Below are 27,982 nucleotides of genomic sequence, written 5' to 3'. Positions count from 1 at the left end.
GGAGGTGTTAGGTTGAGGAGGACTGTACCTCCTAACCTATCTGGTAAGAAAAGGTCTGCTTGGGATGAAATTTATGATGATGATGATGTTGGTTCTGCTGGTGGCATGCATTCTCTAGTTGCTACTCTAAGCATGGCTAGAGATACATCTGCAACTGCCCTTTTGCATGCTGCCAGTTCTTCAGGTGGTAATGTTTCTGAACTTGTTTCTTACTTGGACTGTGACACAGTGAATCATTTAGATGATGATTTTAACATCTTGAACTGGTGGCATCAACACAAACTCACATATCCAGTGTTGTCAACCATGGCTAAGGATATATTAACAGTTCCTATTTCAACCATATCTTCAGAATCCACTTTTAGTATGACTGGCAGGATCATCGAGGAGCGGCGGAGGAAGCTAAAGCCTGAGATGGTGGAGATGCTCACCTGCATCAAAGACTGGGAGGCTGCAGAAGCAAGGCTGCAACACATGGTGGAGGACAAGGAACTTGAAGAAGCTTTTGAAGAACTTTATCTTGATTAGTTATCATTTATGTAATGGGACTGTAATATTAAGTACTGGACTTATGGACTGTGATGAACTTTATAATTGGAGCTGGGTTGTACTCTTTTTTCCTGTCTAGGGTTTCTCACAAGGGTGAGTTTTACCTAGATAGGTTTTTAATGAGGCAGCCATTGCACTAAAGCTCCCAATAAAATATTATTTTGTTATCTCTATGACTGTGTGACTGTTGTGACTTGTGACTTTGTACCAAATTTGTGAATACAACAAGATATGTTCTCCACTACTTGTCAATCTTAATAGTTTTGGTTTGTGCTTGTAATTATGTGTATTGAGGACTTGTGGTAGGCACACTTAGTGCCAGGGCCGGCACGGGCACTGCAGTGCCGCTGTGCCCTGTGGCCCGGCACGGCACGCTTAATGGGTGTTAGTGCCGTGCCTGTGCCGACAGTTAGGCACGGCGGCACTACACGGCACGGCACGGTTAAGGACTCGTGCCAGATAGTGCCGTGCCATATAGTACCGTGCCAGATAGTGCCCGTGCCAGTGCCGTGCCGTGCGGCCCGGATGGCCAAGTTTACCTGTACTCGGTGAGCGCCTTGCCGATGACGGCGCCGACGTTGCCAAACTGCTTGCAGAACTTTGGTGCAAGCTGGTCCGAGGCTGCACGGCTTCTTCACGCAGCCTGGCGTCGTCGATGGCTGCGACGGATCTTCTGCCCCGGGCTCTAGCTGCGGTGCGCGGACGCGGTGCTCCGGCGGCGTACGCACACCTCCGCGTTCGCCCGCTGCGCGCTCGTCCAGGTCAACACCCGCAGCAACGACGACAGCGGTGCAGGTTGTTCCTGCCGGTGAGCCGGTGCCTTGCTCACCGGTTCGCGAACGGGCGCTGCCCCTCCTGGTGGGGCCGCTGGAGGAGCGCTCCGGGCCTGGCGCCGCAACGAAGGAGCTGTCCTCGGGAACGGAGGCCGAGACCAAAGGCTGCTGCGCCACGCCGCCCGTGAACGCGCCGCTGCGCATGCCTGCATCCGCTCCGCAAGTCAACCTGCCCCATGGGGAAGGGCCAGGCGCTGCTGCTCCCCGTGGGCCAGGCGCCGCTCGCAGCACGTTCGAGGACGACGCAACACTGTTCCTGCGTCATGAGGCCAACGGCTTCTGCGAGAGTCACATGCACGACCCAATGCTCCTGGAATCCCGGCTGACGCATGCGCGAGATCAATTTCGCGCGCCACAACACCCGCGCAGACGCCCACGCCTTCACGCGCGCCTGAGCTACGTTCTGATGGTGAGCTCCAACAAGACCGAGGTCATGTTTTTTCCCTCCAAAATTCCAACTTTAGGACTATACAAAAAGAAGATTTCCCATCACATTAAATTTGCGGTATATGTATGGAATACTAAATGTAGACGAAATCAAAAACTAATTGTACAATTTTGTTGTACTTTGCGAGACGAATCTTTTAGGCCTAATTAGTCAATGTTTGGACAATAATTCACAAATACAAACGAAATGCTACAGTTGCATATTTATGGTAAAATTCCAACTTTGTCACTCCCTAATTGGAACTAAACAAGGCCCAAGTGATCCCCTCAGTCAGGCTGGATCCCCTCAGTCAGGCTGGAATTTGACGAAGCACCCGTGGAAGAACTCGCTCAGCCTTCGCACTCCTCCTAGACGCCCGTCTCCCAGCGGAGTTTGCCCAGGGGCGCAGTAACCGGCTCCGGGCGCGGGGCCGGGTCAGTGGCGCGCCAAGAACGCGAGGAAACGAACGAGCACGCCCAGGCTGGGTCACCGGCGCGCCACGAACGCGGACCCACGAACGAGCATGCTCCGACGCCGCAGCCCTCTACTGGTTCCTGTTCGGCTGAAGCCAGGGCGAAGACGGCAGAGTTTCCGTCTAGTATCCGCTCGGCGTTGCAGGCGCCTCTGCTCGGTGCAACGCCGCGCATCGGACCTTCGGCGTCCGCACGCGCGAACACCATCTCCGCCCCAAGACGCAGCGGCCGCCTCGCGAACCAGGCGCTGAACGCGCTGGTCCGGCCGTCCAAGAAAGGCGAGATCCTGGCAATGTGCAAGCTAGGCATCATCACGCCGGAAGAAGAGCTGCAACATCAATCGGCGAAAGAGTTTGACAGATTCCTTGCGTCGGCCATGCAGCCTCAGCACTTCGCCGCCCTGCGCGACATCTTCCCGGCGGCGAGGCTGCTCTCCGACGACGACCTTAGAGCGGTGACTCAGCAGGCTGCCTCGGCTAACGCTGCTTGATGCTATTGCCTTCCGACAACCCTCAGTTGCACCACCATCAACATGAATCAGTGTAATCTAAATATCCTTGTGTGGAACGTACGTGGCCTGGGGATGAGGAGTCGTAGAGATCATCTCCGATCCGTAGTGGTCGATGCCAACGCCTCGATCGTGTATTCAGGAGACCAAGTTGTCCGCGATCTCGCCATTTCTTGTCAGTGAAATGCTCGGAGCACGGTTCGCGAGCTTTGCTTATTTGCCTTCAGTGGGGGCTAGTGGCGGGATCCTTGTGGCGTGTCGAGGGCCTGAGGTGTGCTGCACCGTCATGAACTCCGGGCGCTATTTGGTGACGGTGGCTATTACCGTCGAAGCTAACAGCGAGCAGTGGGTTCTAACCACGGCCTACGGACCACAGCCTGACATTGACAAGGTTGAGTTCCTCAACGAACTGCGCTCCATTCATAATACCTTAACTGGCCCATGGATTGTCGTCGGCGATTTTAACCTCCTCCTCCATGCCTCCGACAAAAATAACGTGAATATCAATAGGAGGAACTTGGGCCGGTTCAGGCGCTTCGTTGACGACTTGCAGCTCAAAGACATCTTCTTACACGGTCGCCGCTACACATGGAGCAACGAGAGAAACACTCCGACGATGGAAAGGCTGGACAGGGTCCTTGTCACGGTTGATTGGGAGCTTAACTACACGTTCTGCTATCTCCAGGCGCTATCTTCAGACTTTTCAGACCACTGCCCTTTACTCCTCTCAACCAATGCTTCCTTCCACACTAAACGGCGCTTCCACTTTGAAAACTGGTGGATCAAAATCCCGGGGTACCTAGATGCCGTGCAGGCCGGCTGGGTGTGCAATGAGGATTTTGCCGACCCTCTTTGCAGGATTGACGCTAAACTTAAGAACATGGCAAAGCACCTCCAAAGTTGGAGCCAGCGTACTGTGGGACAAATCAAGTCGCAGCTCCTGATTGCAAGAACAATCGTGTCATGGCTTGACAAGGCACAAGAGGCACGGCAACTCACGCAGGATGAAATTCACCTACGGAAAGAGCTCAAACTGAAGGTTCTCTGTCTTTCCTCCTTGGAAAGAACAATGGCGCGCTTACACTCGCGCATCTTATTCCTAAAGGATGGGGATGCCAACACGAAGCTATCCCACTTGCAGTCTAGCAACAGAACGAAGAAGAAGTTCATAGCCCATTTACACACAGATGACGGCGTTGCAGTGACACAGCAGGAAAAGGAGGAGGTGCTGTTCCAGCACTTCACCAAAATCCTGGGCACACCGCATCACCGCTCTGAGGCTATCAACTTTGCCGCTCTGGGAATTCAGCAGGCCGACCTCACGCACCTAGAACCATCGTTCTCTGAAGATGAGGTCTGGCGCACGATCAAGTCCTTGCCGAACGACAAATCGCCTGGACCTGACGGGTTCACGGCAGAGTTTTATAGGACTGCTTGGCCGGTGATCAAGCTCGACATCGTGGCTGGGTTCAATGCATTCTACAGAAATGCATGTGCTTATCTGTACCGGCTTAATGGGTCACTTATCACTTTGATCCCAAAAGGACCAGATCCTAAGCGCCCGGGGGGTTATCGCCCCATTAGCTTGATGCACAGCTTCGGTAAGCTGGTGGCGAAACTTTTGGCTAACAGATTAGCACCGGAGCTCGATAAGCTGATCGAGGTGAACCAGAGCGCTTTCATAAAAGGGAGATCGATTCATGACAACTTTAAGTACGTTGAGCAGGCTGCCAAGTTACTACACAGAAAGAAAAAACCTTCGTTGCTATTGAAGCTCGACATCTCCAAAGCTTTTGATACTGTGGATTAGGTTTTCATGTTGCTGGTCCTGGAAGCCATGGGGTTTAGCAGACGATGGCGGGACTGGATTGCCTCACTTACCTCATCTGCGTCCACAAGAATACTCCTGAATGGGGAACCTGGGAGGACAATTCGCAATGCAAGAGGGGTGAGGCAGGGCGACCCTTTGTCTCCAATGCTCTTCATTTTGATCATGGATGTGCTGCACCGTCTCATTGCCAAGGCAGCCCAGCAAGGCATTCTGTCACCACCTGCAAGCCCCGCCATATACCACCAGTGTTCAATGTATGCTGATGATGTGATGTTGTTCCTTGCACCAAAAGTGAGAGATGTGGTGGCTATCAGGGACCTACTGATCTTCTTTGCCAACGCTTCAGGCTTGCACACAAACTTGCATAAGAGTCTCATTGCTCCGATTGCTTGCTCTCAACTGCAGATTGAAAGGATCACTAACATCCTGCCGGCTCGGCTATCAGAATTCCCAATTCAGTACCTTGGTTTGCCATTGTCGACAGGGCGGCTGCGAAAGGTGCATTTTCAGCCTCTCGTGGACAAGATTTCACACAGCATGCCGGCCTGGAGAGCGCCTCTTATGAACAAGGCAGGGAGGCTCACCACTGTTAAGACTATTATGACTTCAATTCCGATACACACCATCATCTCCCTGAAGCTGCCAGAATAAGTAATTCATGAAATAGACAAGCGGCGGTGGGGTTTCCTATGGGCGGGGAAACAAACTTGTCATGGAGGACATTGCATGGTGGCCTGGACAGGGACCTGCAGGTCGACGAGGTTTGGTGGTTTGGGGATCCAAGACCTCAAGCTGGCTTCCTATGCACTACGCCTGCGCTGCTCTGGCTGCAACGAACCGACGCCAATAGGCCATGGAAATACCTGCAGGTGCAGTTTGCAGATGATCCCCTCCTTCGCTAGATGTTTCCCGCGTCGATCAATGTGCGTTTAGGGGATGGTAACCTCGCGCTGTTTTGGAAGGATAGACGGAATGGGGATGTTTCCCCATGCGACATTGCAGCTGATCTCTGCAGGTTGGTAAGGCCAAGGATTGCCAAGACACGAACGGTTGCTGAAGCACTTCTGGACAGACGCTAGGTCTCTGATATTGTCGGACAGCCAACAGTAGAAGCCTTGCTTCAGTATCTTCAATTATGGCATTCTGTCGATTCAATCGCCCTTCAGCCGGGGGTCGAAGACACCGTGTCTTGGAAATGGGAATCAACAGGCACTTACTCGGCCAAATCAGCATACAGGTTCTTATTCCTCGGAGCTACGATTTTCCCTGCAACCGATGCAATTTGGAAGACGTGGGCACCATTGAAGATCAAGTTCTTCATGTAGTTAGCTGTCAAAAATCGATTATGGACTGCAGGAAGGAGGCACAAGTGACGACTGCAAGATAATCCAAATTGTGCACTTTGTGACCAAGGAGTGGAAACTAAAGACCACCTTTTTATGAACTGCTGCTTCACCAAGGAGGTCTGGTATGCAATCAGTAGGCTGTTGAACATTCAGACTCCCATTCCGACTGGATCTTTGGTTGATTGGTGGATGCAGTTACGTTCGGGTTTCAACAAGCACAAACGAAAGGGCCTTAATTCCTCCTTCATGTTGATCTCTTGGAGCATTTGGCAGGAGAGAAACGACAGAGTCTTTGGACGATCGGCACCACAGTCCGCTGCTCAGATCGCCACGGCCATCACCCGACAAGCACAACTCTGGATTGAAGCCGGTGCTATACTGATGGCAGTTCTAGGATGGCCGGCTGCAGCCGACGGAGCGCGACCACCTTAGCTCCATGCTAGAACCCCTGCCCTTCCTTAGTTGTGTTTGGTTTGTGCAATGTAGCATCCAATATGTAAAACATCCGTGTGCGTACGCTCGGAAAGGCTCGCGTTGTAAGAACTTTTCATTTCTCTTCTTAATGAAAAGATACGCAGCTCAGCTGCGTGTTCTCGAAAAAAAAGTAAAATGACATGGAAGCTTCAGATATCACCGCAACACATCAAGGTCCCCCCACATCCTGGGGCGTCGCTTTCTGTTGACAGCAGCCCAAACAACATTCACCTGCAGCTCACACGAGCCTAGCCTGAGAGTACATTGTTCAACATCGTGCCCAACATCATGCCGTAGAACAAGCTCAGAGCATTCAGCTTTGCGAGAAACCTTGAGCACCAGGCCTTCATCCAGAGGGACAGCTAGCTACGATAGGACGAGTCAATGTAACAGATCCACCAGCTCCAAGCTTCGTCTGCGTGCCCGCCGCTTTACTGTCGTACAGAGTGATTTTGTTTTCGTTTTCAGTAGTCCAAGCAGTCACTTTGCCATTGAAATGCTCATGGTGTAGCGTTGGGGTTGTTTGTTCGATCGAGTCGTAGCAGAAACTGCATGCGAGGGCTGAAATCAACGCTGCCTGCTCTCGGACTTGGTCTTGCGGTTCGCTAAATTTTTGGGAGCTAAAACTGCGTCAGGATCGAATCGTAAAGCTCCTTACGCTGCTTCGAAATCGAACGGGATAAGGAGGGGATCGTCGTGAAGTGTACATTGTTGACGCGTTGGTTGGTTCTTGGTTGGGATCGGAGATCGTATTCGTATTGATCTCGTCTCTGGGCCTAAGGTGGCAAGGCAGGTGAATTTGTAGATTGGCCCATTATTTCAACGTTTTTCCAAGAACAACATTCGTCAACTTTTAGAAGCAAAAGGCCAACGAGATTGAAGGAAACTTAACTGTATTTCGTGTTCATCATCTCGACATCGCCGTCGTCCTTGTCGGCAGGAGACGGCTGCTGTGACGCCTCGACGCGGCATATATATATTCCGAGTAGCCATCACTACGTACGACGGAGCAGCAGCGGCGGCGGCGGCAACCACGCACTAGCTAGGGACTGCACGGCGGCGATCTTGCCGTACATGGCGTAGAGCAGCGGAACGCCGACGAGGGAGAAGAGAACACGGCGATGGACGACCAGGCCTTGGTGGCCACGGCGAGGATGGTGTGGTTTATATTCATTGACAGATATAGCAGTACTAACTGCAATATCAGTGCAACGATTAAAGTTGCCAAGAAAATTTAACTATATTTTCGTAAGCACGACGCAGTACAGATACCAAAGACAGGTGTGACAAAGTATCGAAAGTAAACCAAACTGACACGATACATGTACGAGAGAAAAAAAAACCCAAGATCTTAAACTTTCGTGCACAGAACTGCAAGCATATAAAACCTTCACAAGCGCTTCTCGTTCAGAAGTCAGAATGGAAAACAAAACTGCAGGTCTAGAAGGTGTGATTACGGTAAGTCTTGAAGAAGAACTACACATGAGAGATATGTAGATCCATGTTTCATTTGACAACTGCCATTACATTACAGTAGTAACTAAATTTGCAGGCAAACTTATTGAGTTGTTGGCATTTTGCAGTTTTGGTAACAACACATCTAGCTCATATCCTATCACCACAACAGATCAACATCCCCGATGTGCTCCAACATCTTGGGGCGTCGACATCTTTCGATAGCAGTCCAAATAACCTTCACCTGCAGCTCATATGGGCCCAATGTGAGAGTGCATTGTTCCACATCATGCTCAAACCATAGTGTAATCTCATAACATTTAGCTTCGTATGACACATCAAGCACCAGACCTTCATCCAGTGGGACAGCAACTATGCGGCGAGTTAATGCAACAGATCCACCTGCTCCAAGTTCTATCCGAGTGCCTGCAACTTTTTTTTTTTTGAAAAGGGGACCGGCAAAGACTGCCGGACTTGTATTAATTAATAGAGAAGGTAGAGTGCCTGCAACTTTACTGTCATACAGAATCATTCTGCTCTTGCTTTCAGTAGTACAAGCAGTTACTTTGCCAGTGAAACTTGATGCCCCATTCAAAACGTCGACTTCAACGGAAGCTTCCACGCCAAATGAAACAGGCGAATACACCATCACCACTGTACCCAAACAACTTTCAAGCGACACAGTCACGGGTTGACATCTATGACGGCTTGTGTTGTGTTCTAGCAAACATTTGCTGAGATTTTGGTCCACTAAACCGACCCTCTTAATCTTCAAATGGAACTCAAAAAACATACTATCTGGCCATCCTGAATCCACCACTCCTTCTCGCGCATATGCCTTGGCGTCAGGCGCTTCAGAAATTTCTGCTGTGGCGCCGGGAGCTTCAGCGCGCCCTGCTCTGGGGCCGGGAGCTTCAGCGCATCCTGCTCTGGTGTCAGGGGCTTCAGCGCATCCTGCTCTGGTGTTGGCGGCTGTGGCACCACCTTCTTCCCAGCAGCCACCACCTCCACAGTGCACATCTCATCTACTATGTTGCTAGTACCACTACTGCAGTCGTCCACGACCCCCGTTGTTTCCACTATGGCGGCTTCTTGTATGAAACCTCCCCACGCTTGGGTATCGCCAGGTGCAGTGCAGCTTCTCCTCCCCAGCAGCCGTACCTGTATCTCCTCTCCGATCGAATCGAGGGCCCGATCGAGCCGATGGATGGAACAATCGATCGATCACCCACCCCGCCGCCGCCGCCGCCGCGGGGAAAAGACAAGGGTTTTCGTGGCCTGATCGACCGCGTTCCCCATCTCGATCCCAATACCCCCAGGATACTCGTGACGGGTACGGCAATGTGGTTGATGGGCCGGGCCAGATATACTTATTTGACTAACTGGATTTGAATATTGTTGGCCCGTTTGAACAGCAAAGTTTAACAATAAACCCTCTCAACTTCGATAATAGACATTATTTTAGTTGGCAGAGCCAACATACATACTGCTGAAGGCTGCTGTACTTTCACACACACGCTATTTATTCATCGATCGAGATTCATCGGATGACCCATCTCCTAGAAGATGGTGGAGAGCGTCGGGAGCTTGAGCTCGCCGGACTTGGTGAGCGGCAGCGTGAGGTTGCCGACGACGGGGAGGTCGACGGTGAGCCCGACGCGCATCTCGTAGTCGATGTCCCAGTCCCTCCCCGCGTCCCTGACGAGGCTGACGAGGAAGTCGTAGGGCACCTTCACGGGCACGTCGAGGCGCGTGGTGTCCCTGGCGATGAGGGACCCCGGGTCGGGCATCTTCCCCGACGCCACCTCCCGCCCCGCGCTCCTCAGCGAGTAGCTGATCTCGCACACCGGGATCGCGTGCGAGTAGGGGTTGCGCACGTCGATGCGCCCGGCGAGGGTCGCGCCGTCGCGGCCCACGTGGCCCACCGACAGGTCGGCGAGCTCCGCCTCCGGCTTCTCGACCTTCGCCACCTTGTCGGCCACGAACCCCTTCGCCTTGTCCACCAGCTTCGCCATTGCGGCTAACCCTTGCTCTTTGCTATAGCTACCTGAGCAGCGCTCCTACTACGTACGATCGCTTGCAAGCTAGTCACCGGAGACGACGACGCACGATGCTAGCTTATCCTGACGACGCGCTGGCCCGAAGTCGCTGAAATAGGGAGGCCGAGGCCTTTAGCCGGGTGACACGTCGGGGGTTTGCGTGTTGGGTGCGTGGCAGCACGCGACCAAAGACCATGATGACTAGGGCGGCGCGTGGATTGTTTTTACTTCTCTTTGCTTACCTGACGAGGCTGTCTGTGGTCAGGAGCTCTCTCGGGCTCTCGGCCGGTTTTTTAATCTGCCAGAGGATCAGAACGATCGTTGTAGCTGATTTGATTGTCACTTAAATGAGTATGATGAAAGGATGAAGAGGTTAAACAGGATTGAACCATCACTCCATTAGCCAGAAAACGGAGGACGACGCAACTTGTCGTTGTTGTAGAGTGTAACGAAATTCGACATGCCTGCCTGCCTGCCTGAACCAGTGCATGATTCAGCTGCTGTTGTGGACTTGGACGATCATTCTAGCTGATTTTCACCACTATGAGTCTGAGACGAAGAGGTGTTTAAACAAGATTCGACCAAAAACAAAAGGGTTTTTTTTCTTGAGGGGAAAAACAAAAGTATTCAGCTTGTATACTAACTAGATTTTTTTTGAGAGAAACCGGGTTGGATTTTATTAATAATAAAATATGAAAATTACAAACGACCCCTTACAAAGAGATCTCTTGAAGATAACAAAGTTACAATACGAACTTGCAACCTTGATGAGAATTTCTCATCTTTTGCTAAAAATTTGAATTTGATGTGACAAATCCCACCATTACGTTCCAATTCCTACCAGCTCGTTTTTTCATATTTCCTTATCAAATCCAAACATATGATTGATGAAAGCGAAAATTGAATCTAGAAACAGGGGGAAACGTTTCTAATGATTTTTGCCCCCACCGTTTTCGCTTTTCCTTATCTTTTTTAGAAAGGAAAAGTCCTAATCACCTTCCTGAAGTATAGCTTGAGTCCGCAATTCCACCCTTAACTGAAAAACCGTCCATTTTGACTCCTCGAACATGCAAAACCGGTTGCGACACCCCCTCAGCACAAGTCCACCCTGGCACCGTCCAGTCATGCAACCTGTTCGGTTGGCCCCACGTATCAGCGTCTGTCTCTGTCCTCTTCCACCTCTCTTTTCTCCTCGTCCCTCGCTGCTGGACGCCACGACAAGCTCGCTCACTCCGGCGCTGCAGATAGGATGGGACGTCCAGGAAGCAGCAGAATCGGTGGGCCATGCTCCTTCTCCGACCTCGTTGAGTCCGGTGCCCGGCCGAGCATGGACCCCTCAACATCCGAGACCGTGGATCTTGGAGATGGTCGTCTCCTGCAACGCCTGCTGCAATTCTTTCTCGTTCTTTTCTTTACCGCAACAGGAAGCAAGCAGCACCATCCGCACCACCTACTAGGTCCCTCTCTCCACGATTCATGCAATCATGCCACTCCCCAATCTCCAAGAGATAGCTGCATATGCTCCCATCCCTCCCCGATCCATGTAGCCCCAGGCCCAATTTCCCCTCGCGTCGATTCCCAATTCAAGCATAGGGAGCTCGATTCGGCGGGAACAGGGGCGCCGAATCTCTAGTTTAAGCCCCGCGCGGCCAGGAGCCTAGGAGGAAAGCCGAGCCCTCACCGCGGCGCGGACGGGAAAGGGAGCGCGCGCAGGCAGGGCGTCGAGGTGCGGCGGGAGACCCGGGAAGCGGAGGAGACCGAGATCGCTGTCGCTGTTCTGCGAGGAGGGAAAGGGGAAGGTGTAGAGAGAGAAGATGATGACGGGTGGGTCCCGCATGTAAGCGAATGGTGCAGACTAACAGTAATAGGTAGGTCCATGCCACGTTGGATAAGTGACAGCTAGGATAAAACCACGGTCGATTCATCCCTAGGTGGGCCGGTATCCGGTTTCAAAGAGTCCGACAAGGTAGAACTAGTAAGGCCATGCCGGGCAGCCCAAACAAGCCCAGCCCAACGGCGGGATCCCTGTAAGGCCCCACCCCCGTCGCACGCCGCGCCGTCGTCCCCAACTCCGCCTCCGCCCAGCGCCCGCCGGGTCTCCTTCTCCTCCAGCCGTCGCCACGGGCCAGACGCTCAGGGCTCAGGCCACCGCGCGCCCCCGCCCTCACGCAGGCGTCGCGCCGCCGGCTCAGGGCACTAGGCGTCTAGGCCGCCGCGGTCCGCGCGTCCGTGACCCGGTCTCCCCGCCTGCTCCGGTCGAGGACGCCGCGTCCCCCGCCCCCTGCTCCAAAGCCCGTCGGTGGCGGTGAGCTTCCCCGCCTCCGATCTCTTTCTTTCTCGTCTACTCCCTCCCGTTCCGGCCGGAGATCCGCCCCGCACCCTCCGCGGCAGATCCAGTCCACCGGCGATGCAGTTCTTCGGCGGCTCCTCGCTGACGTCGGTCGCGCCGGATGCGAGCCCGGCCCCGGCGGCGCCCCCCGGCACGGGCACCGGCGCCAACGCGCAGGTGCTCTACGTCTTCAACCGCAACGGCGTCTGCCTGCTCTACCGCGAGTGGCACCGCCCGCTCCGCACCCTCGACCCCACCCAGGACCACAAGCTCATGTTCGGGCTCCTCTTCTCCCTCCGATCCTTCACCGCCAAGATCGACCCGACCACGTACGATACGACCTGCTTCTCACTCTTCTTCTAGTCCTCCCCTTTTCATCCACGCTGATGAAATCGTGCATTCGTGTGATAGTGAGCTAATTTTCAAATCCTGCAGTTGAAAATGGTTTTGCATCGACTGCAGTTGAATCCCGCGTAAGGGCTAATGAATGATTCTTTTTTCTGTTAATAATGAGTATTAGTTCGATCATCAGTGGCACCGCCTGCTTGTCAAGATAATTTCTGTAGTTGGTTCCCACCTCAGGGCCGTTGATCCTTTTTAGAAGTGAGTAAGGGACTAAGAGTTCAATCATCAGTCCAGCAGAGATCATGGCAGCATCTGTGTGTCAACAGTGGTCAGTAGAATTTAGGTGCCTAGAAGTTACCTCTGTCCCATATACGATTCCAGGTGTTTAACACAAGCACAGCAACAAAGGCAAGCCTATGATTTCTCCCTTTTTCTCAACTATGGATGTGTAGAGCTTCTGGGCTCCTGGCCAATTTATACAAGATTGCAATTCAAAGTCTGTGTTTTCATGGGTTTTACTCAAGTACGTAGCAAGGTATAAAATTCTGTTTATGCAACTCCAACATAAGATGACAAAAGGATAAAAATTAAGAAACTGATGAGGTGCCTAAATCTTTACCCATTTAGAATTCGTTCAGGATCCCAATTTGCTTGTGTAATTTTCTATTTTCATTCCAGTTGCATTCATCCTGTGTTATATATTTACCAAATTGTACACCAGCCAGCTGACAGCAGGTTTATCGTGAACAGTAAAGCAATTAAATACTAAAACATTATCCAGAGAACCTGAAAGTGCTGTTACCAAGTGAAGCATCTTTATTGTGTTTAATATGCCTAATTCACATATTTGCCTCATGATGTTTTTGCATATCAAATGCAGGGCTGAAAAGGGTAATCTTGGGGTGCCACTACTGCCAGGACAAGGCTGTTCATTTTATAGCTTCAAGACAAACACATACAAATTGAACTTCATGGAGAGCCCTTCTGGTATAAAGGTTAGTATTGCCCATTCTCTTGCCCTATTTCTTTCTTAAATATTTTTTTTCACCCATTAAGATTCATGTGTGTTTGGGCCAGATGAAGAGATCTTAAATTCTGAATTGATTGGTTACAGTGACTTCCAACTATGCTCTAGTAGTTTTAGGGTGCCACATACCATGCTTTTGGTCTACCTACTTGTTTGCCATTTATGTTTTTAGTTTAATTTTCATTCACAATGTTATAGTCCTGTTGGTATTGGCCTATTAGGAAATCTGTTTAGAACTTGAGATTGGTCATGCTAGGTTACAATTTTTAAGGATGTGTAACAAGTCTGGTGCAGCATAATATAAACAAGTCTTCGTGGCACTTTCTTGCTATACCATACATCTGTGAAAAGTTAAACCACTTTCACTTCCTTTGAAACTGGTACTAAGCCGATGGCATGGTATTTCACTTCTAGTGTCAAATGCAACCTTGTTTTTATGCTGCCGCATTCCACTTGACAAATGCTCTTTCAATTTTGCGTCATTTCTTTAGAATGGCAGTGCTCAAGCAGATAGACATACAATACCCGTTTTTCCAAAGCTATACTTGATCACTAACACTACGACCTTGGTGTAGCTTATTCTAATCACACATCCAAGGACTGGTGATCAACGAGATTCGTTGAAGCATATCTACAACCTATATGTGGAGTATGTTGTAAAAAATCCTTTGTATGCCCCTGCCACACCAATCAAGTAAGTTTTGCTGATTCATGGAAATTTGTTTGCACTGCATTGTTAGCTAGAATATCATTGCTAATATTACAATTCTTAGAAGAATGCGGTCCTTTTTTGTTAGACTTTCTATAAACGGCATCATTTGTACCGTGAATCATATTTGAGCTACTAGCTCTAGTAATGAGCAGACACTGGATAGATACAAGTGCATAAGTTATTTGGGGAGGCATATGGATGTTGTAAATAAGATATCATGATAGATGTAGCCAGCAGCTGGGGTTAGATCTTTTCACATCTAGTCCTCAATCTCCCAAATGTACTGAAATTTGTGAAATCTGAGCTTAATAATTCAAGGGAAGTGAGATAGTGGCAGTACTGAAAAGGATGGTTTACTGCTATTTCATTTATTGGCATGACCGTTCATGAAATTGTTCTTTTCGATAACATGTTTGCTTCCATCTAACTATTGGTTGAATATGGGTGCCTTTGGTTGGGCTTTTGGAAGCTGCTTTTGCTTCTCAAAAGCCAACCAAAGGGGTAGAAACCCATAGGTGCTTTGGGGCAAAAGCAGCTTTTTCCTTAGTACAAAACTCACAGCCGGTCTGGACTTGCTTTCAGTGGCTGTGGGGGAGAAACTTCGTAAAATTTACCCACCTGCCACTCGTAATGGAGAATACCGGTTCGATTCCCCATCCGACCACGCCCCGACGGAAAAAAAGAAGTCCGCGCCAATTCCCCAACCTCGCGACCGGCAGCGCCGGCGCCGCGGTTCGCGGGTGCGCGAGCGTGAGCTCCGCCGCCGCCGCCGCGCGCGAGATCCCTCAAGACGGAACTCCACGCGGCGCGCGCCGGGATCCGGCTCCTCCCGCTCGACGCGGCCTTGGGCGCCCAGATCCGCCTCTCCATCAACGGCACCGTACGACGGAGCAAAGAAGAAAAGCGGAGCGAAGCTGCTCAAGTTTTGTTGCTATCTCCTCCAGTCCTGTTGTCGTACTTGAATCACTGGTCCAATTTCAAGGGTAATAAGTTGGATTGCTCCGAGCAATCATTTGCTACTAGTCAAATTTCTTGGCCGCTCGCCGTCGGCCGTCGCCGCGCTTTTGACCTTTACGTTGTGCGAATATCTTATCAGCTGTCCCTATTTGTGTATCTGGTGATGCGGTGAACATGGACCAGTGCTTTGTGCTCATCCATCCATTGAGCTTTTGATCCGTCACGGGCGGGCGCGCGAGAGCGAGCTCCGCCGCCACTGCCCCCGCTGCGCGCGCGTGATCTGCCGGCAAGGCCCCGACCACCGGCGATCTGTGTACCGCCTGGAGGAAGAAGAAGATGCTGACGAGTGGGGTCCGCTCATCAGTGAGAGGGAGAGTTGAGTGGGGTGGACTGTGAATGATATATGGGGTCTGCTCGTAAGTGTTTCCAAAAAGCCACAGTTGTTTCGGCTTTCAGCTTTCTCACAGCCCAAAAACTACAACAGCTTTTCCATAGCCTACAGCTCACAGCTACTTTTGCAAAAGCCAGAGCTCAACCAAACACACCCATATATGTTCATCCGTGCAATTGATAAGATTCCTTAACTACTTGGGGGTGTTCTTTCTACTTTCGGATAACAGTATTGTACTGTACATTAAATTTGAATTATCTTCAGTTGTGAGATGGTACCCGTACATAACCAATTTCACGTTTAGTGGCTACGTCTCTTATTTATCTAAGTTCTCTAGTTTCCTGAACATCTCTTATTTGCAGGTGTGAACTTTTCAATAAACATCTTGATCAATATGTGAGAACCTTAATTTGAATCAGTGAGGTAATTTCTGTCCCTGTGTTTTGCACAGTGCCTCAAATAGCATTTCTTTGAATGCGACACAATCTGTCATGTGATGTACAATGCTGCGTGTAATTTTTTTCGTATGAATTTTTTACAAATTCATGCATTCATCGTAATATGTTGCTTTTTGTAAAATATTGATGTTCAGCTGTATGAAATTCCTGACAACATTTTAGTTGGTTTTCCCATGTTTCCTTTTTATCTAGAAAACAAGCTTCAAAGTGTCTGTATCAAAAGTTAGCTTTACTTGTTCCTTAGGTGACACTGTTGAACATGGCGTTGGTGAAACATATTTGCTACGTCTATGCATGCATCTATCTTTGCCCTGGTTTTTCAGTTTCCTATTGTGTTTCACTTTCCCATGATGCTGTCTAACTGTTTACTTGGAATGAGCACAACTGAAAATGCCTAGTTGTTCATATTTTTGTCCACATGCTTATTCACTACTGATGTTTCTTTGCAGACTTGGATGGTGGGGTATTAGCTAAAAAGGGTCACATTCTATATCCTTTATTTTGGCGGTTTCACCATGCTGCTTGAGCATGACTCATCGAGAAAGATCTATGTCAAGGGTGCTACAGACTTTTCTGGTGGGAAAATGCTCACGCTCATATTGTGCTTGTACAATTGGCTCATGCATTTAGATGGTACAAAGCTGCTGTCGTATTGTGTACTGACTTCAGTTTGACAGCTCTATTGTGACTACACTCCTGTAGATTACTTGTTTGATCATGACGGTTGCGCTATTGGTTTCATATGTTGTCTTCAGATGATTAATCCATGGGTTATCTGGTCATCGTTCAGGTTTTCCCTATCTATTGATCACCTTGTCAGATGGAATGAATCGAACTAGAGTGGATACTATAACAAATAAAAGAGCGTATTTTCTGCATGAATGAGACGTTACAGCTTCACAATATACCAAAGTGGATCAGGTCCTATTCCCAGTTTTCACCGTAGCACTGTCGTGTACCGCTGTCCCGGATTTTCTTCCACAGCTTGGGGTGCTGCCGTCTCACCACGGGCGTCCAAACAATCTTCACCTGCATTACCGTCACGAATCCAAACAGCCAGCAACAGGTCTTCATCATCTAGCACCGACACTACCGAGCGAGTCAACGCAACGGACCCACCGTATCCAAGCACTGTGAGAGTGCCTGCCACTTCACTGTCATACAGGACGACCCCATTCTCGTCGTTCCCGGAAGTCCAAGCTCTCACCTCGCCAGTGAAGTGAGACATAGGTGGCGCGGGGTTTGATATTGTGTCTATACGGAAAATAAGCCCCGCGTCGCTCCAGCCAGGGGCGACATAGGCGGCTCGCTAACCCTAGCGCCGCCAGCCTCGCCACCGCCAGAGCTCTTCGACGGAAGCCCGCGCGAGGGCAAGGATGGCGGCGGCAGGGAGATTCCTTTTTCCTCCTCCCGCATCATCTCGCACAGGGGAGGAGGGTCGTGTGGCGTTGGAGGCTACCGTCAAGGCGACGGCGGATTCGGGGCCGCCATGGCATGATCTAGGCCCCCCGTGCTCGGATCTGGTGTCCCTGTGCCGGGTGGCTGCAGCTGCTGTAGAGGAGGCCGCACGCGACGACGGCGGCAAGTGCGGTGCGAGGCCACGAGGCTGACCGTGGCAGGCGCGGCCTAAGGGAGGGTGAGATCCGTATTGCGGTGACAAAAGAAACGGATCCATGACATGGAGTGATGTGGTGGACGTGGCGAGGTTCCCCGCGTGCGGTGTTTCTTCGAGGCGACGAGAGCGAGGTGGAGTCCAACGACGAGTGTGGTGAGGCCCCTGCGCGTTTGTGTTACCATGGTGGTGACTGCAAGGCAGCCTGCGAGAGGTCTGGATCTGGTGGTATCACTCTATCAAGTGGAATGTAGTGTTGTAGCGGTACTACGGCAAAGGGTCCTGCATGGCGGTGGCCTTCTCGGTGCGGTGCGGTCTGTTTCTCTCGGGTTCCCGTCGACGTGGGGTCACGCATGGAGGTTTCATCGACTGCATGAGCGTGAGAATGTTGGTGGGTGCCGCGTTAAGGCTTCGGTTCGGCTGCAATTGCCGAGTAGAGTAGTGCGGCCGCGTTGAAGTCCCAATACAACCGGTCAAGTTTGGTGGTATTGAGTTGAGTGGTTACCCACGTTGATGCCTCAATCTAACCGGGCGACTATAGTTTGTTTTTTTTCTTTTCTTTTTCGTGCCTATGGTCTCCCAAGATCGTAGTCTTGTATTTTTCTACTATATTAATAATATTAATAGAAACTCGCAGCGGTTCGTTAAAAAAAAAGACATAGATGGCGCCGTCCCCTTCAGAACGCTGACTGCAATGGATGCTTCCACGGACGGAACATGCGTGTACACCATCTCCACTGCGTGTAGGGAAGGTGAGATCCGTCTTTTGCGGTTGTCTCGGTGAACTCCCGGCACCGGATCATGCATGTCAAGAACCTTCACCACCAACAGTTCCCATGTGAAGTTGGGCTCGAGGGTGAGGAGACCCCTATCCCGAGTTCCCGACCGTCGTGTCTCCACAGCCTCCCCTCCAGGGCCGCCTTCTTCTTCTTCTCATCCGACGACGACGATCCTTCCCGGCAGCCATGGCACCGGTGCTCCATCTTCTCATCTGTAAATAAAATAACCTGATCGATCGCGTTCCCCTACAACAAGACAGGTTTGTATTTTGGCGAGACGGCGTTGTGTATTTCTGTAGCACTACAAATATTTGTGTACTCGGACATGAGTTGCTCTCAGGCTTTCAGTACGTAAATTGGGCTTCCATAAGAGTTGGTCTCAGACTCCAGTCATGCATCCTAATCCTACTACGACATTATTATTACCCTCGGTAAAATAAGCATGTCAAATCAAACAAAGCCGGTTTGACAGCAAAGGACGAGAACAGTATGTGCCGAATCGTCTGAGGGCCCGTTTGATCCGATTATGGATTCAAAAATCTAGATTTTGGATGGATTTTTAAAATCTGTATTCTGGACAAAATCTAGGTGGATTTGTTTGGATTCCTAAATTTCAAAATCTGATTCCAAAATCAACCCTTGAGGAGCTTTTGGAATTTACAGAATCTAAAATCTAGATTCTAAAATTAAGGCCGTGTTTAGTTTGGCGAATTTGGGGGTGCTAAATTACTGTTACAGCACTGTAGCACACTGTAGCGTTTCGTTTGTATTTGTGAATTATTGTCCAAATATTGACTAATTAGGCTCAAAAGATTCGTCTCGCAAAGTACAACAAAACTGTGCAATTAGTTTTTAATTTCATCTACATTTAGTACTCCATGCATGTACCGCAAGTTTGATGTGATGGGGAATCTTCTTTTTGCATAGTGTCAAAGTTGGGAGTTGGGAGTAACTAAACATGGCCTAAGCTAGAACCTAACATGTTTGGAGGAGCTCCGGGGATTTTGGATTATGAAAATCCACCCTGATCCAAACGGATCCTGAATTTACCATGCCTGACAAAAACCTGGTGTGATTCGAGTGCCCGCTTATTTAATTTTTCTCTGTGTTGTCTGAGTGCGTCCTGCTTTGTTTGCAGTATGCCATCGCCGATCGACCCCTTTAATTTGTGTCGCTGTCACTTTTTTTTTTTGGCCTTTTCATGTCTGATGGAAAGGAAGAGAGTGGTTGTGAGAAAAAGGCAACGCTGACACAAGGTGCACGCCTCCAACGCAGTAGCACGTAAATCTAAGACAAGTTGCAAAGCTAAGACAGCTTGCGCAAAACCTGCAGAATCTGTACTGACTAATGATCGGATCTGAAGCTTTATGATTGGTTTGGTGGTGAACCAAATCTGAATCTGCAATAAAGAATGAAGATGGCCCAACACTCAAGTCTGAAGATCAACTAGGGTCCTATCGACAAATTCCCAAACCGCGGTTACATGGCATGGCCCGAATGTAACTAACGCCGTTGAAAGATGGGTCGTTAATTAATCTTATAACCGTAATGGCCACTAGCTGCAGTGGTAATAGTGAAAGCTCTAGTTGGATTGGATAGTAGCGTGCCGACCTGGATAAGTGACCACACCAGATGCAGAAGGATGCCTAAAAGACACCATTGGGAGAGAAAAAAAGTCGGACAAGAAGATGACTAGGCCTTGACAGTGAGAGAGCGAGGAGGGATGGGTTCGTTTCATTAACATGTGGAGATCTGCATCGCAGAAACTAGTGGATCCAGTGGAAGTGTGCCAACATCCAGCTCCGAGCCAAACCGACCTGAAAACAATATCACAAGTGACCTTTTCCCTTGCGCACTTGCAAAATACATAGCTGAGAATTACTTTTTCTTTCACTAGAAAAATAAATTTGCCCAATCAGATGTCTGACATTAACGCAGGTGTAAACAGATGCGACAAATCCCGCCATTCCGTTCCATTCTCTAAATTTTCCCCGCTCGATCGTTTTTCATGTCTTCTGATCATCAAATCCAAACAAATGATGAAAACAAAAATTGAATGCATAAATAGGGGAAACAATTCTAACACCCCATTTGGATGTCGGCATTGGAGCTTGGAATCAGAAATTGGAATTCATTGGCACCAATACCGTCGTTCGGATGTCACAGGAATTGGGAATCGAAAACGTGAGCGAATACCGCGCGACGTTCGTTTGACTTGCTTGCATCCTCGAGCAAATCGGAGCCCGCACCCTCAGTATTGCGACGCATTCGTCATCTCATCCTTCGTCCTTGCACTACCCAGTCGGCGAACCCTCCGCCAGAGGGCCGCGCCGCCCTCCCTCTCCCTTCCCTCCGCCGGACGGGACAGGGATCTAGATGGAGGAGCTCCAGGGCGGGGAGCTCCACGGTGAGGCTCCTCTATCTCCTACCTCTCTCCCATGCAGCCATGCTTGGGGCGGCAGCAGGTACTCCCCTCCTCTTCTTCTCCGTTGAGCTCCTCCAATTCAATTTTTTACTTTTGCATATCCAAACATGAATTGAATTTGACTGTTGCTTATGATTCTAAAAGAAAATACAATATCTATCCAAACAATACAATTCGAATTGTGACTCATTACAATACCATGACACGACTGAATTGGTATTTCAACCCAATTCAATACAAGTCCTCCGATTCCGATATCCAAACGCAATATTTTTACCTAAGGCACCTACGAGCCCAGCCCAACGGTGGGATTAGGGTAAGGCCCCACCCCACCCCGTCGCACGCCTCGCCTTCGTCCCTGACTCCGCCTCCGCCCGGCGCCCGCCGGGTCTCCTCTTCCAACCGTCGCCACGGGCGAGACGCTCAGGGCTCCGGCCACCGCGCTCCCCGGCCCTCACGCAGGCGTCGCCCCGCCCCGCTCTGGGCAGTAGGCCACCGCGTCCGCGGGTCCGTGACCCGGTCTTCCCGCCTGCTCCGGTCGAGGACGCCGCGTCCCCCGCCCCCTCCTCCAAAGCCCGTCGGTGAGCTTCCGCCTGGTGGCTCTCGAGTTGCGACGACCCGACGATGCCGCCCACCGGAGAAGCTCCTTCTGGATCCATGTTCCTGCACCAAGGCCACTTTGGCCTGGAGCCGCCGCCGGCACCTGCTGGTACAGGTACGTCTGTGGCCGAGACTTGTGCAATTGGGGTATTAGATGCAGATCAAGCTCGTTTTCTTGTTGCCGGTGACAGAGCTTGGTAATTGGGAAAAAATATAATGGATTTTACGCAGCTGACTGCTCTTGCTAATTCCTGGTGACACATGGTTAATTGTGGTTGAACAGTGCTAGGGCATATAGAGGACAGCAAATGGAGATTTTGGCTATTTGAAGTAAAATATAGACGGTTGGAATTGGACACTAATCGGCAGATACGATGCCGTGGAAGTGTGGGTAACTGGATATATTACTAACACTAAAATTGATGTTGTACGGTTAGGGTTGGTGTAGAAATTCAAATGGAGATATGTTTATTTGAAAGATGGACTGTTTCTATGTTACTGGATATTGTGAATTATGGCCACAGCCATCAGTTTGATAAGAATAGGATTCAAATTCATTTGCGGGGAATAAATCACAGACTCGAATTTAGTTTCAACATAAAAATGCTGAGTTCTGACAGACTATGAGCTCATTCAGTTTAACAGCCTTTTATGGTTGTAATGGCACTCAAAGCCATAAGAGCAATACAACATACAACGACCTAGTTTTCTACTATTACTGCCGAATACAGTGTTAATCCTACTCTCGCGATTTAATATTATGACTTCTAAAGAAAAAATTATATTGTGAATGCATCCATATCCATCAGTTTTTGCCCTTTTTTTTTGGCTGGTTGGACACACGCAATTGAAATTGGCCTTATCTTCATTAAAGAAGAAAAGAAAGCAGAAGTCTCTTCAGATGAGAAATTTACACAACCCTACAAATGCAGCCAGTGTTCTTTTCTCCTCTTCTCAGAGTTTAAATATGTGGATAATCTTAGTAATTCTGCCTGTTCTATTGTTCTCTCCAAAACCCAAATAGTACACCACCTGATGCCTTGTTTGTTCTCTGTTACTTGCTGCTTTTTTGTACCATAGCACCTTATGTTAGTTTGACCTTATTTTGAAATCTTCTTATGCAGATGACACTAGATTTGATGCATCACAGTATGCTTTTTTTGGAACCAATGTGCTGGAGGAGGTTGAACTAGGTGGATTGGAAGATGATAATGACAGTGATGCTGCTTTCATCGGAGTCATTGATGTAGAACACCCACTTTCTTCTCAAGGGAATGCACTAGAGGTAGTGCTATTCTGAATGTCAGAAATTTCATGTAGTACAACCTTAAGCTATTTATTCCATGCTGGATAAGTGCCATATCGAATATAACTATTATGTCTTTGTTGTACAATTTTGGCTAATGATAAATTTCTTATAGCATTGTGAAGATAGTAAGATACTGTTTAGCAAAATGGTAGGGGAAGAAAACCAAATGTTTTCAAAGTATTGCAAATAGAGTACACTATGACATGCATTTGCTTTGATTTTATTCTTCTTGTCCTCTTAAGTTTGCTAGTTTATAACAAGAATCTTATAAGGTGAGTTTTAGTCATATAAGCATTTTACGTAGGGAAGAAAACCAAATGTTTTCAGAAGATTGCAAATAGAGTACATTCATATAGTCATATGACATGCATTTGTTTTCATTTTATTCTTATATAAGTTTGTTAGTTCAGAACAGGAATCTTGTAAGGTGCAGTTTTAGTCATATAAGAATTTCACTAAAGCATGCTAACATAATATGAGAAAGTGAGCTGCCTCTCTAACAGATAGACTCGTATGCTTCCATGTAAAGTCAGACTGATGCTCAGTGGGTTTATATACTGAACATAACAAGAAAAATGAAGCTCTGTGGATTGTATTCTTGGTATTCACTTCTCACATAGGCTACAACTTGTTTCTCAGGCCGAAGATAGTTCATTCTCAGATGTTGATGATCTTGCAAATACATTCTCAAAGGTTACCTTTCCCTGAAAACTTGAATTTTCTTTGCAGTAACATTCAACGGAACTCATTTTCCTTTATCTCAGTGTTTTTTAGGGAAAACTTTTTGTTTGTATTACATTGAACACATCTTTTTATAAGAGCTTATGCAGTGGTTTATTTGCATCCTGGAAATTGAGGGAATGAAGTTTGTTGCGCCAATTTTTTTAGTCTTCTTGTTTGTATACAATGAGTCATAACTTTGGTGTATTGTCTCCTATATACTGAAGCATGGATTACAAATTCAAGCAAAATGTACTATATGAAATTTTGCTTTACCTACCTTGAAACAGGAAAGTTGTTTTGCTATAAATTATCCGAAACATAGCATCTAATGTGCCCATTAATGATTGAAATGGTGTACGACTGCTCTTTGAAGTTCGAATGAAATTGTAATGAAAAGGGAAAATACTTCCATTGTTGAATTTTGGACTCTCTGCCTTTTGATGATGGCACAAATAAAAGAATCATAAAATTACTATCTTATATGGGTTGCATGTTCTGGATTTACCTGCTTGACTGCTATATAACAGTAAATTGCATGCATATGTTCTCCTGCCCTATAAACCTTTCATTGAAAGAGATTTATTCTTCAGATTATCTGTATACTGTACCATTTTTATTTGATTTTATGTGCATTTTGTTTTCAGCTAAGAAGAGATGTCAACCTACCAAAGCATATTGGAATAAATAACCTGGGTACTTCTTTTTCAAGAGAAAGTGAGTTGTTACCTTCTGGTTAATAATCCGTATAATTCTTTGCTTTCTTTCAATAATACTTCAATCAGAAACTCCACTTATTTCATATAGAGATCTTCGCATGAAAAGAAGAAAACTGTTTGTATATGCTCTTCGTTCATGTGTTGTAGGCAGTTGAACTGCTATATCTGCATGCCCATTTTCTTTGTTGTAATGCGATATTTTATCACATTGGTAGGTTCTGCTGCTGCTGACTGGACTCCGGAATTTGAATCCCCACTCTGGCCCAATCAGTATGTCCTAGATGCAAGGCAAGGGCAGGATGGCAATGACTGCTGGCCTCCACATCATCATTCTTCTCACTTTGCTGATTCCAGATTGCAGAGAACATCCTCATCCTCTCAGCAACAGGAACAACAAAATTGTAATGAGCCTGTTCTTGGACCAAGGCCATCTCCTTTGCACCGGACATCCTCATACCCACACAAGGAACCTCAATACAATCCTGCTGAAGCCGTTCCTGCTCCAAATGCACCATATAATTCACACCATCCACCTGGTGGACCACCCAGCTCATTGCCTGGACAAGCGCATCAGATGAACATGTCGTCTTTCAATGAATTTCAGATGCATATGCCTGCACAAAGTGACGCCCCATTGTCCCAGTTTCCTCGTGGAGGGACACCTCCAGAGTCATTATTTGGTGGAAACCTGGGTCATATGGTTTCAAGAGGCTTCCCAACTAACAGTAACAGCAGTGGACCAAAAAATCATATGTTGAATAATGGACAGATTCCTGGGGAAATTGCCAGTATCATGCCAAATTTGGTGCCAAACCATCTACAACGTCCGAATGCATTCATGCCCCCTCAAATGCTGCCTATGCGCAAACAGCATGGCATGCTCCCCATTCAGCAGTCTCCACAACACTTATCAAGAACTCAGGCACATATGTTTGGCCCTCAGCATCCACCACAATTGATGAATAGGTTTGATAATTTTGGGATGCCTGAGTTCAGTGATCCAAGAGCAATATCATATATGCACCATGGAAGGCAAGGTCCCCATTTTCCTCTCCAAGGCCCTGAATTTGGTATCATGAGGATGGGTAATGGGAGGCCAAGGTTTAGATCCAAGTATATGTCCACCGAAGAACTTGAAAACATTTCAAGAATACAGCATGCTGCCACTCACATAAATGATCCATACATTGATGATTATTACCATCAAGCTTGTCTGGCCAGAAGATCTGTCGATGCAAGGTTGAAGCACCACTTCTGCCCAACCTTGATATTGGATCCATCTTCTCGTGCACGCGGTAAGGATGAGCCACATGCATATCTTAAGGTCGATGCCCTTGGGAGACTGCCATTTTCTTCCATCCGGAGGCCACGTCCACTTCTTGATGTTGAACCAGCTTCGACAACTGACGATAACACTCTTGTTTCAAAGTCTCTTGATCAGGAACCTATGCTAGCTGCTAGGATCACAATTGAGGATGGCCTCTCCTTACTACTTGATATAGATGATATTGATCGCTTGCTTCAAATTAATCAGCAGCAAGATGGTGGTTTACAACTTAGAAACAGAAGGCAGTCTCTGCTTGGTCAGCTGGCAGAATCCCTGCAGTTGGTTGATCCGCTAGGTCCAAATAAGAATACACATCTGTCAGCAAATGATGATTTGGTATTTCTTCGCATTGTTTCTCTACCCAAGGGTCGGAAACTACTTTCACGCTATATCAACCTTATGGTTCCTGGTAGTGATCTTGCTCGGATAGCTTGCATGGCAGTGTTCCGGCATCTGAGGTTTGTGTTTGGCAATTTGCCCTCTGATGATGGATCAGCTGAGACAGTAACTAAACTAGCCAATGCTGTAGCTGCATGTATTCGTGGGATGGACTTAAGTGGCCTTAGTGCTTGTCTTGCAGCAATTGTGTGCTCGTCAGATCATCCACCTCTTCGACCCCTTGGATATGCTGCTGGTGATGGTGCCACAGTCATCATAAAGTCTGTCCTAGATAGGGCAACAGAGCTTCTCACTGAGCAGCTTGCTGCATCAAATTACAGTGTTCCAAACCGAGGCCTATGGCAAGCATCGTTTAATGCGTTTTTTGGGTTGCTTACAAAGTACTGCATAAGTAAATTTGACAGCCTAGTTCATACAATGCACACTGCATCAGCGATAGGGAGGGAACTGCCAGTTGAGCTTCTGCGTGCTAGTCTTCCTCATACAGATGAGCAACAGCGCAGAATATTACTTGAGTTCGCCCAACGTACGGTGCCTGCCACTGGCCATAATTCTCAGAGAGCGCCTGGTGGAACCATGGCATCTGAAACAATCCCAAGTTAAGGTGGTCAGCAAATATAAGTTGAGGCATCAGATACAGTTTTTATTCTATGGTATAGACCTGTCCAATGAATTGAGCGTTCCTTGTGCCTGCCCCACCAGAAGAGAGGTTAGATATGTGACCCGTAAGAAGCACAAGCTATAACTGAGCTGGGTGGAGAATGCGGCATCCTGGTGGTACTCTGGATGCATGTCCAAGGTTCAAATTGATTACTCCCTTAAGCTACAGTATTTTCTCTGCGTTGTTGTGTCACACCACCAGTTGAATTAGCAGGATAGTTTCCTTCTGGAGGGCTGTGTTTTGTTGCCCATAGGATGGAACTGAACTGCTATTTCTAGGTTAGCAGCTGTACAGGCCATTCCTTGAAGGCAATGTCCTTCCCAAGGAAGTGTTTCAGGCTGTAGTTGTTTTCGTTTGCAATAGTTGTAGAGGCATGCAAGATTCTTCTTTCGCTTTGGAGGTTTTATGCTCATGCAAATACCCATAACCCATTGTTGGGAACACCTGTACACTAGCGAATGCTTGGAAATTGGTCTTCGGTTCTGTAGCCATATCAAGATTGCTGTTTTTTCCTCGTATTCGTATAAGTGAATACAGTAGCTTGTGAAGCTGTCTTGAGTTTGTAATGAGCTCATTGGGTTGGATTCTACTATAAATTCTTGTTATTTATTATGATATAAATCATTGTTATTGATGATGAGATCATTTTTTTCGGTGGTTCTAATACCAACGTATCAAAAGCTTACTTTGTATGCCATCGTGATGCTCTACTTTTCGAAGCTTAGCGTTCATAATCATAACTACTGCTTTATGTTCGTGAACTGATTGCAGGTTTTTTTTTATATCAATACTATGGCATTATCTTAGCCGCTGCACTCGCAGTCTGAATTGATCCCTGCCACTTTCTGCTGTTTTGTTTGGAACCGTAAAAACCGTGAAAACTGCAGCTGTCCCTAAGTATAACAATCTTTTCTGGCCATGTAATGATGTAAGACTGAAAATTCAATCTCAGTTTCTTCAGTCATGTACTTGGAGGATCTGCATCAAATGAAGCAAGGTTGAATTAAACCACAGAATCCTCATATTGATGCAACAATGCAAATTTTAGTTTAGCCTCAACATAAGCCTTCATAAGCAAGCTATTGAGCCGGTACAAAAAAAATGTAGGATCTGTTCACTGAGCGCAAGCATCACACAACCCCAATCCAAATTCCATACAAAAATCTGAAGATTCTACAAAACAAGTTACAACTCCATGAATCTTTCTAACCTGACTACCTACCTCGGACTTGGATTCTGGAATCCGAAAGGCAGGACGAAGAAGACCACTAGATAGG

General features: G+C 48.1%; 3 protein-coding genes across 3 annotated transcripts; 2 read left to right on the top strand and 1 right to left on the bottom strand.

Moving 5' to 3' along the window:
* Positions 1-9,316: 9,316 nt before the first annotated feature.
* On the bottom strand, positions 9,317-10,014 carry LOC101755150 (late embryogenesis abundant protein Lea14-A). Its single transcript, XM_004967403.3, has one exon. It carries the CDS (start codon positions 9,909-9,911, stop codon positions 9,456-9,458), a length of 456 nt encoding a protein of 151 aa, XP_004967460.1. The 5' UTR covers positions 9,912-10,014; the 3' UTR covers positions 9,317-9,455.
* A 1,940-nt stretch (positions 10,015-11,954) lies between these two features.
* LOC101754486 (trafficking protein particle complex subunit 1) lies at positions 11,955-16,975 on the top strand. Its single transcript, XM_004967402.3, has 5 exons — positions 11,955-12,593; positions 13,490-13,604; positions 14,212-14,330; positions 16,059-16,119; positions 16,604-16,975. The coding sequence occupies exons 1-4, from the start codon at positions 12,343-12,345 to the stop codon at positions 16,108-16,110; spliced, it is 537 nt and encodes a 178-aa protein (XP_004967459.1). The 5' UTR covers positions 11,955-12,342; the 3' UTR covers positions 16,111-16,119; positions 16,604-16,975.
* Positions 16,976-21,270: 4,295 nt separating this feature from the next.
* On the top strand, positions 21,271-27,350 carry LOC101754088 (protein PAT1 homolog 1). The gene is made up of 5 exons (XM_004967400.4): positions 21,271-21,685; positions 22,695-22,855; positions 23,519-23,572; positions 24,247-24,316; positions 24,534-27,350. The coding sequence occupies exons 1-5, from the start codon at positions 21,595-21,597 to the stop codon at positions 26,645-26,647; spliced, it is 2,490 nt and encodes an 829-aa protein (XP_004967457.1). The 5' UTR covers positions 21,271-21,594; the 3' UTR covers positions 26,648-27,350.
* Positions 27,351-27,982: the final 632 nt, after the last annotated feature.

This window comes from Setaria italica, chromosome V (genome assembly GCF_000263155.2).
Source record: "Setaria italica strain Yugu1 chromosome V, Setaria_italica_v2.0, whole genome shotgun sequence".
In the NCBI taxonomy this organism is placed as follows: domain Eukaryota; kingdom Viridiplantae; phylum Streptophyta; class Magnoliopsida; order Poales; family Poaceae; genus Setaria; species Setaria italica.
Note: the sequence above shows the minus strand (reverse complement) of the source record. Positions and strands in the feature narration are given on the sequence as shown.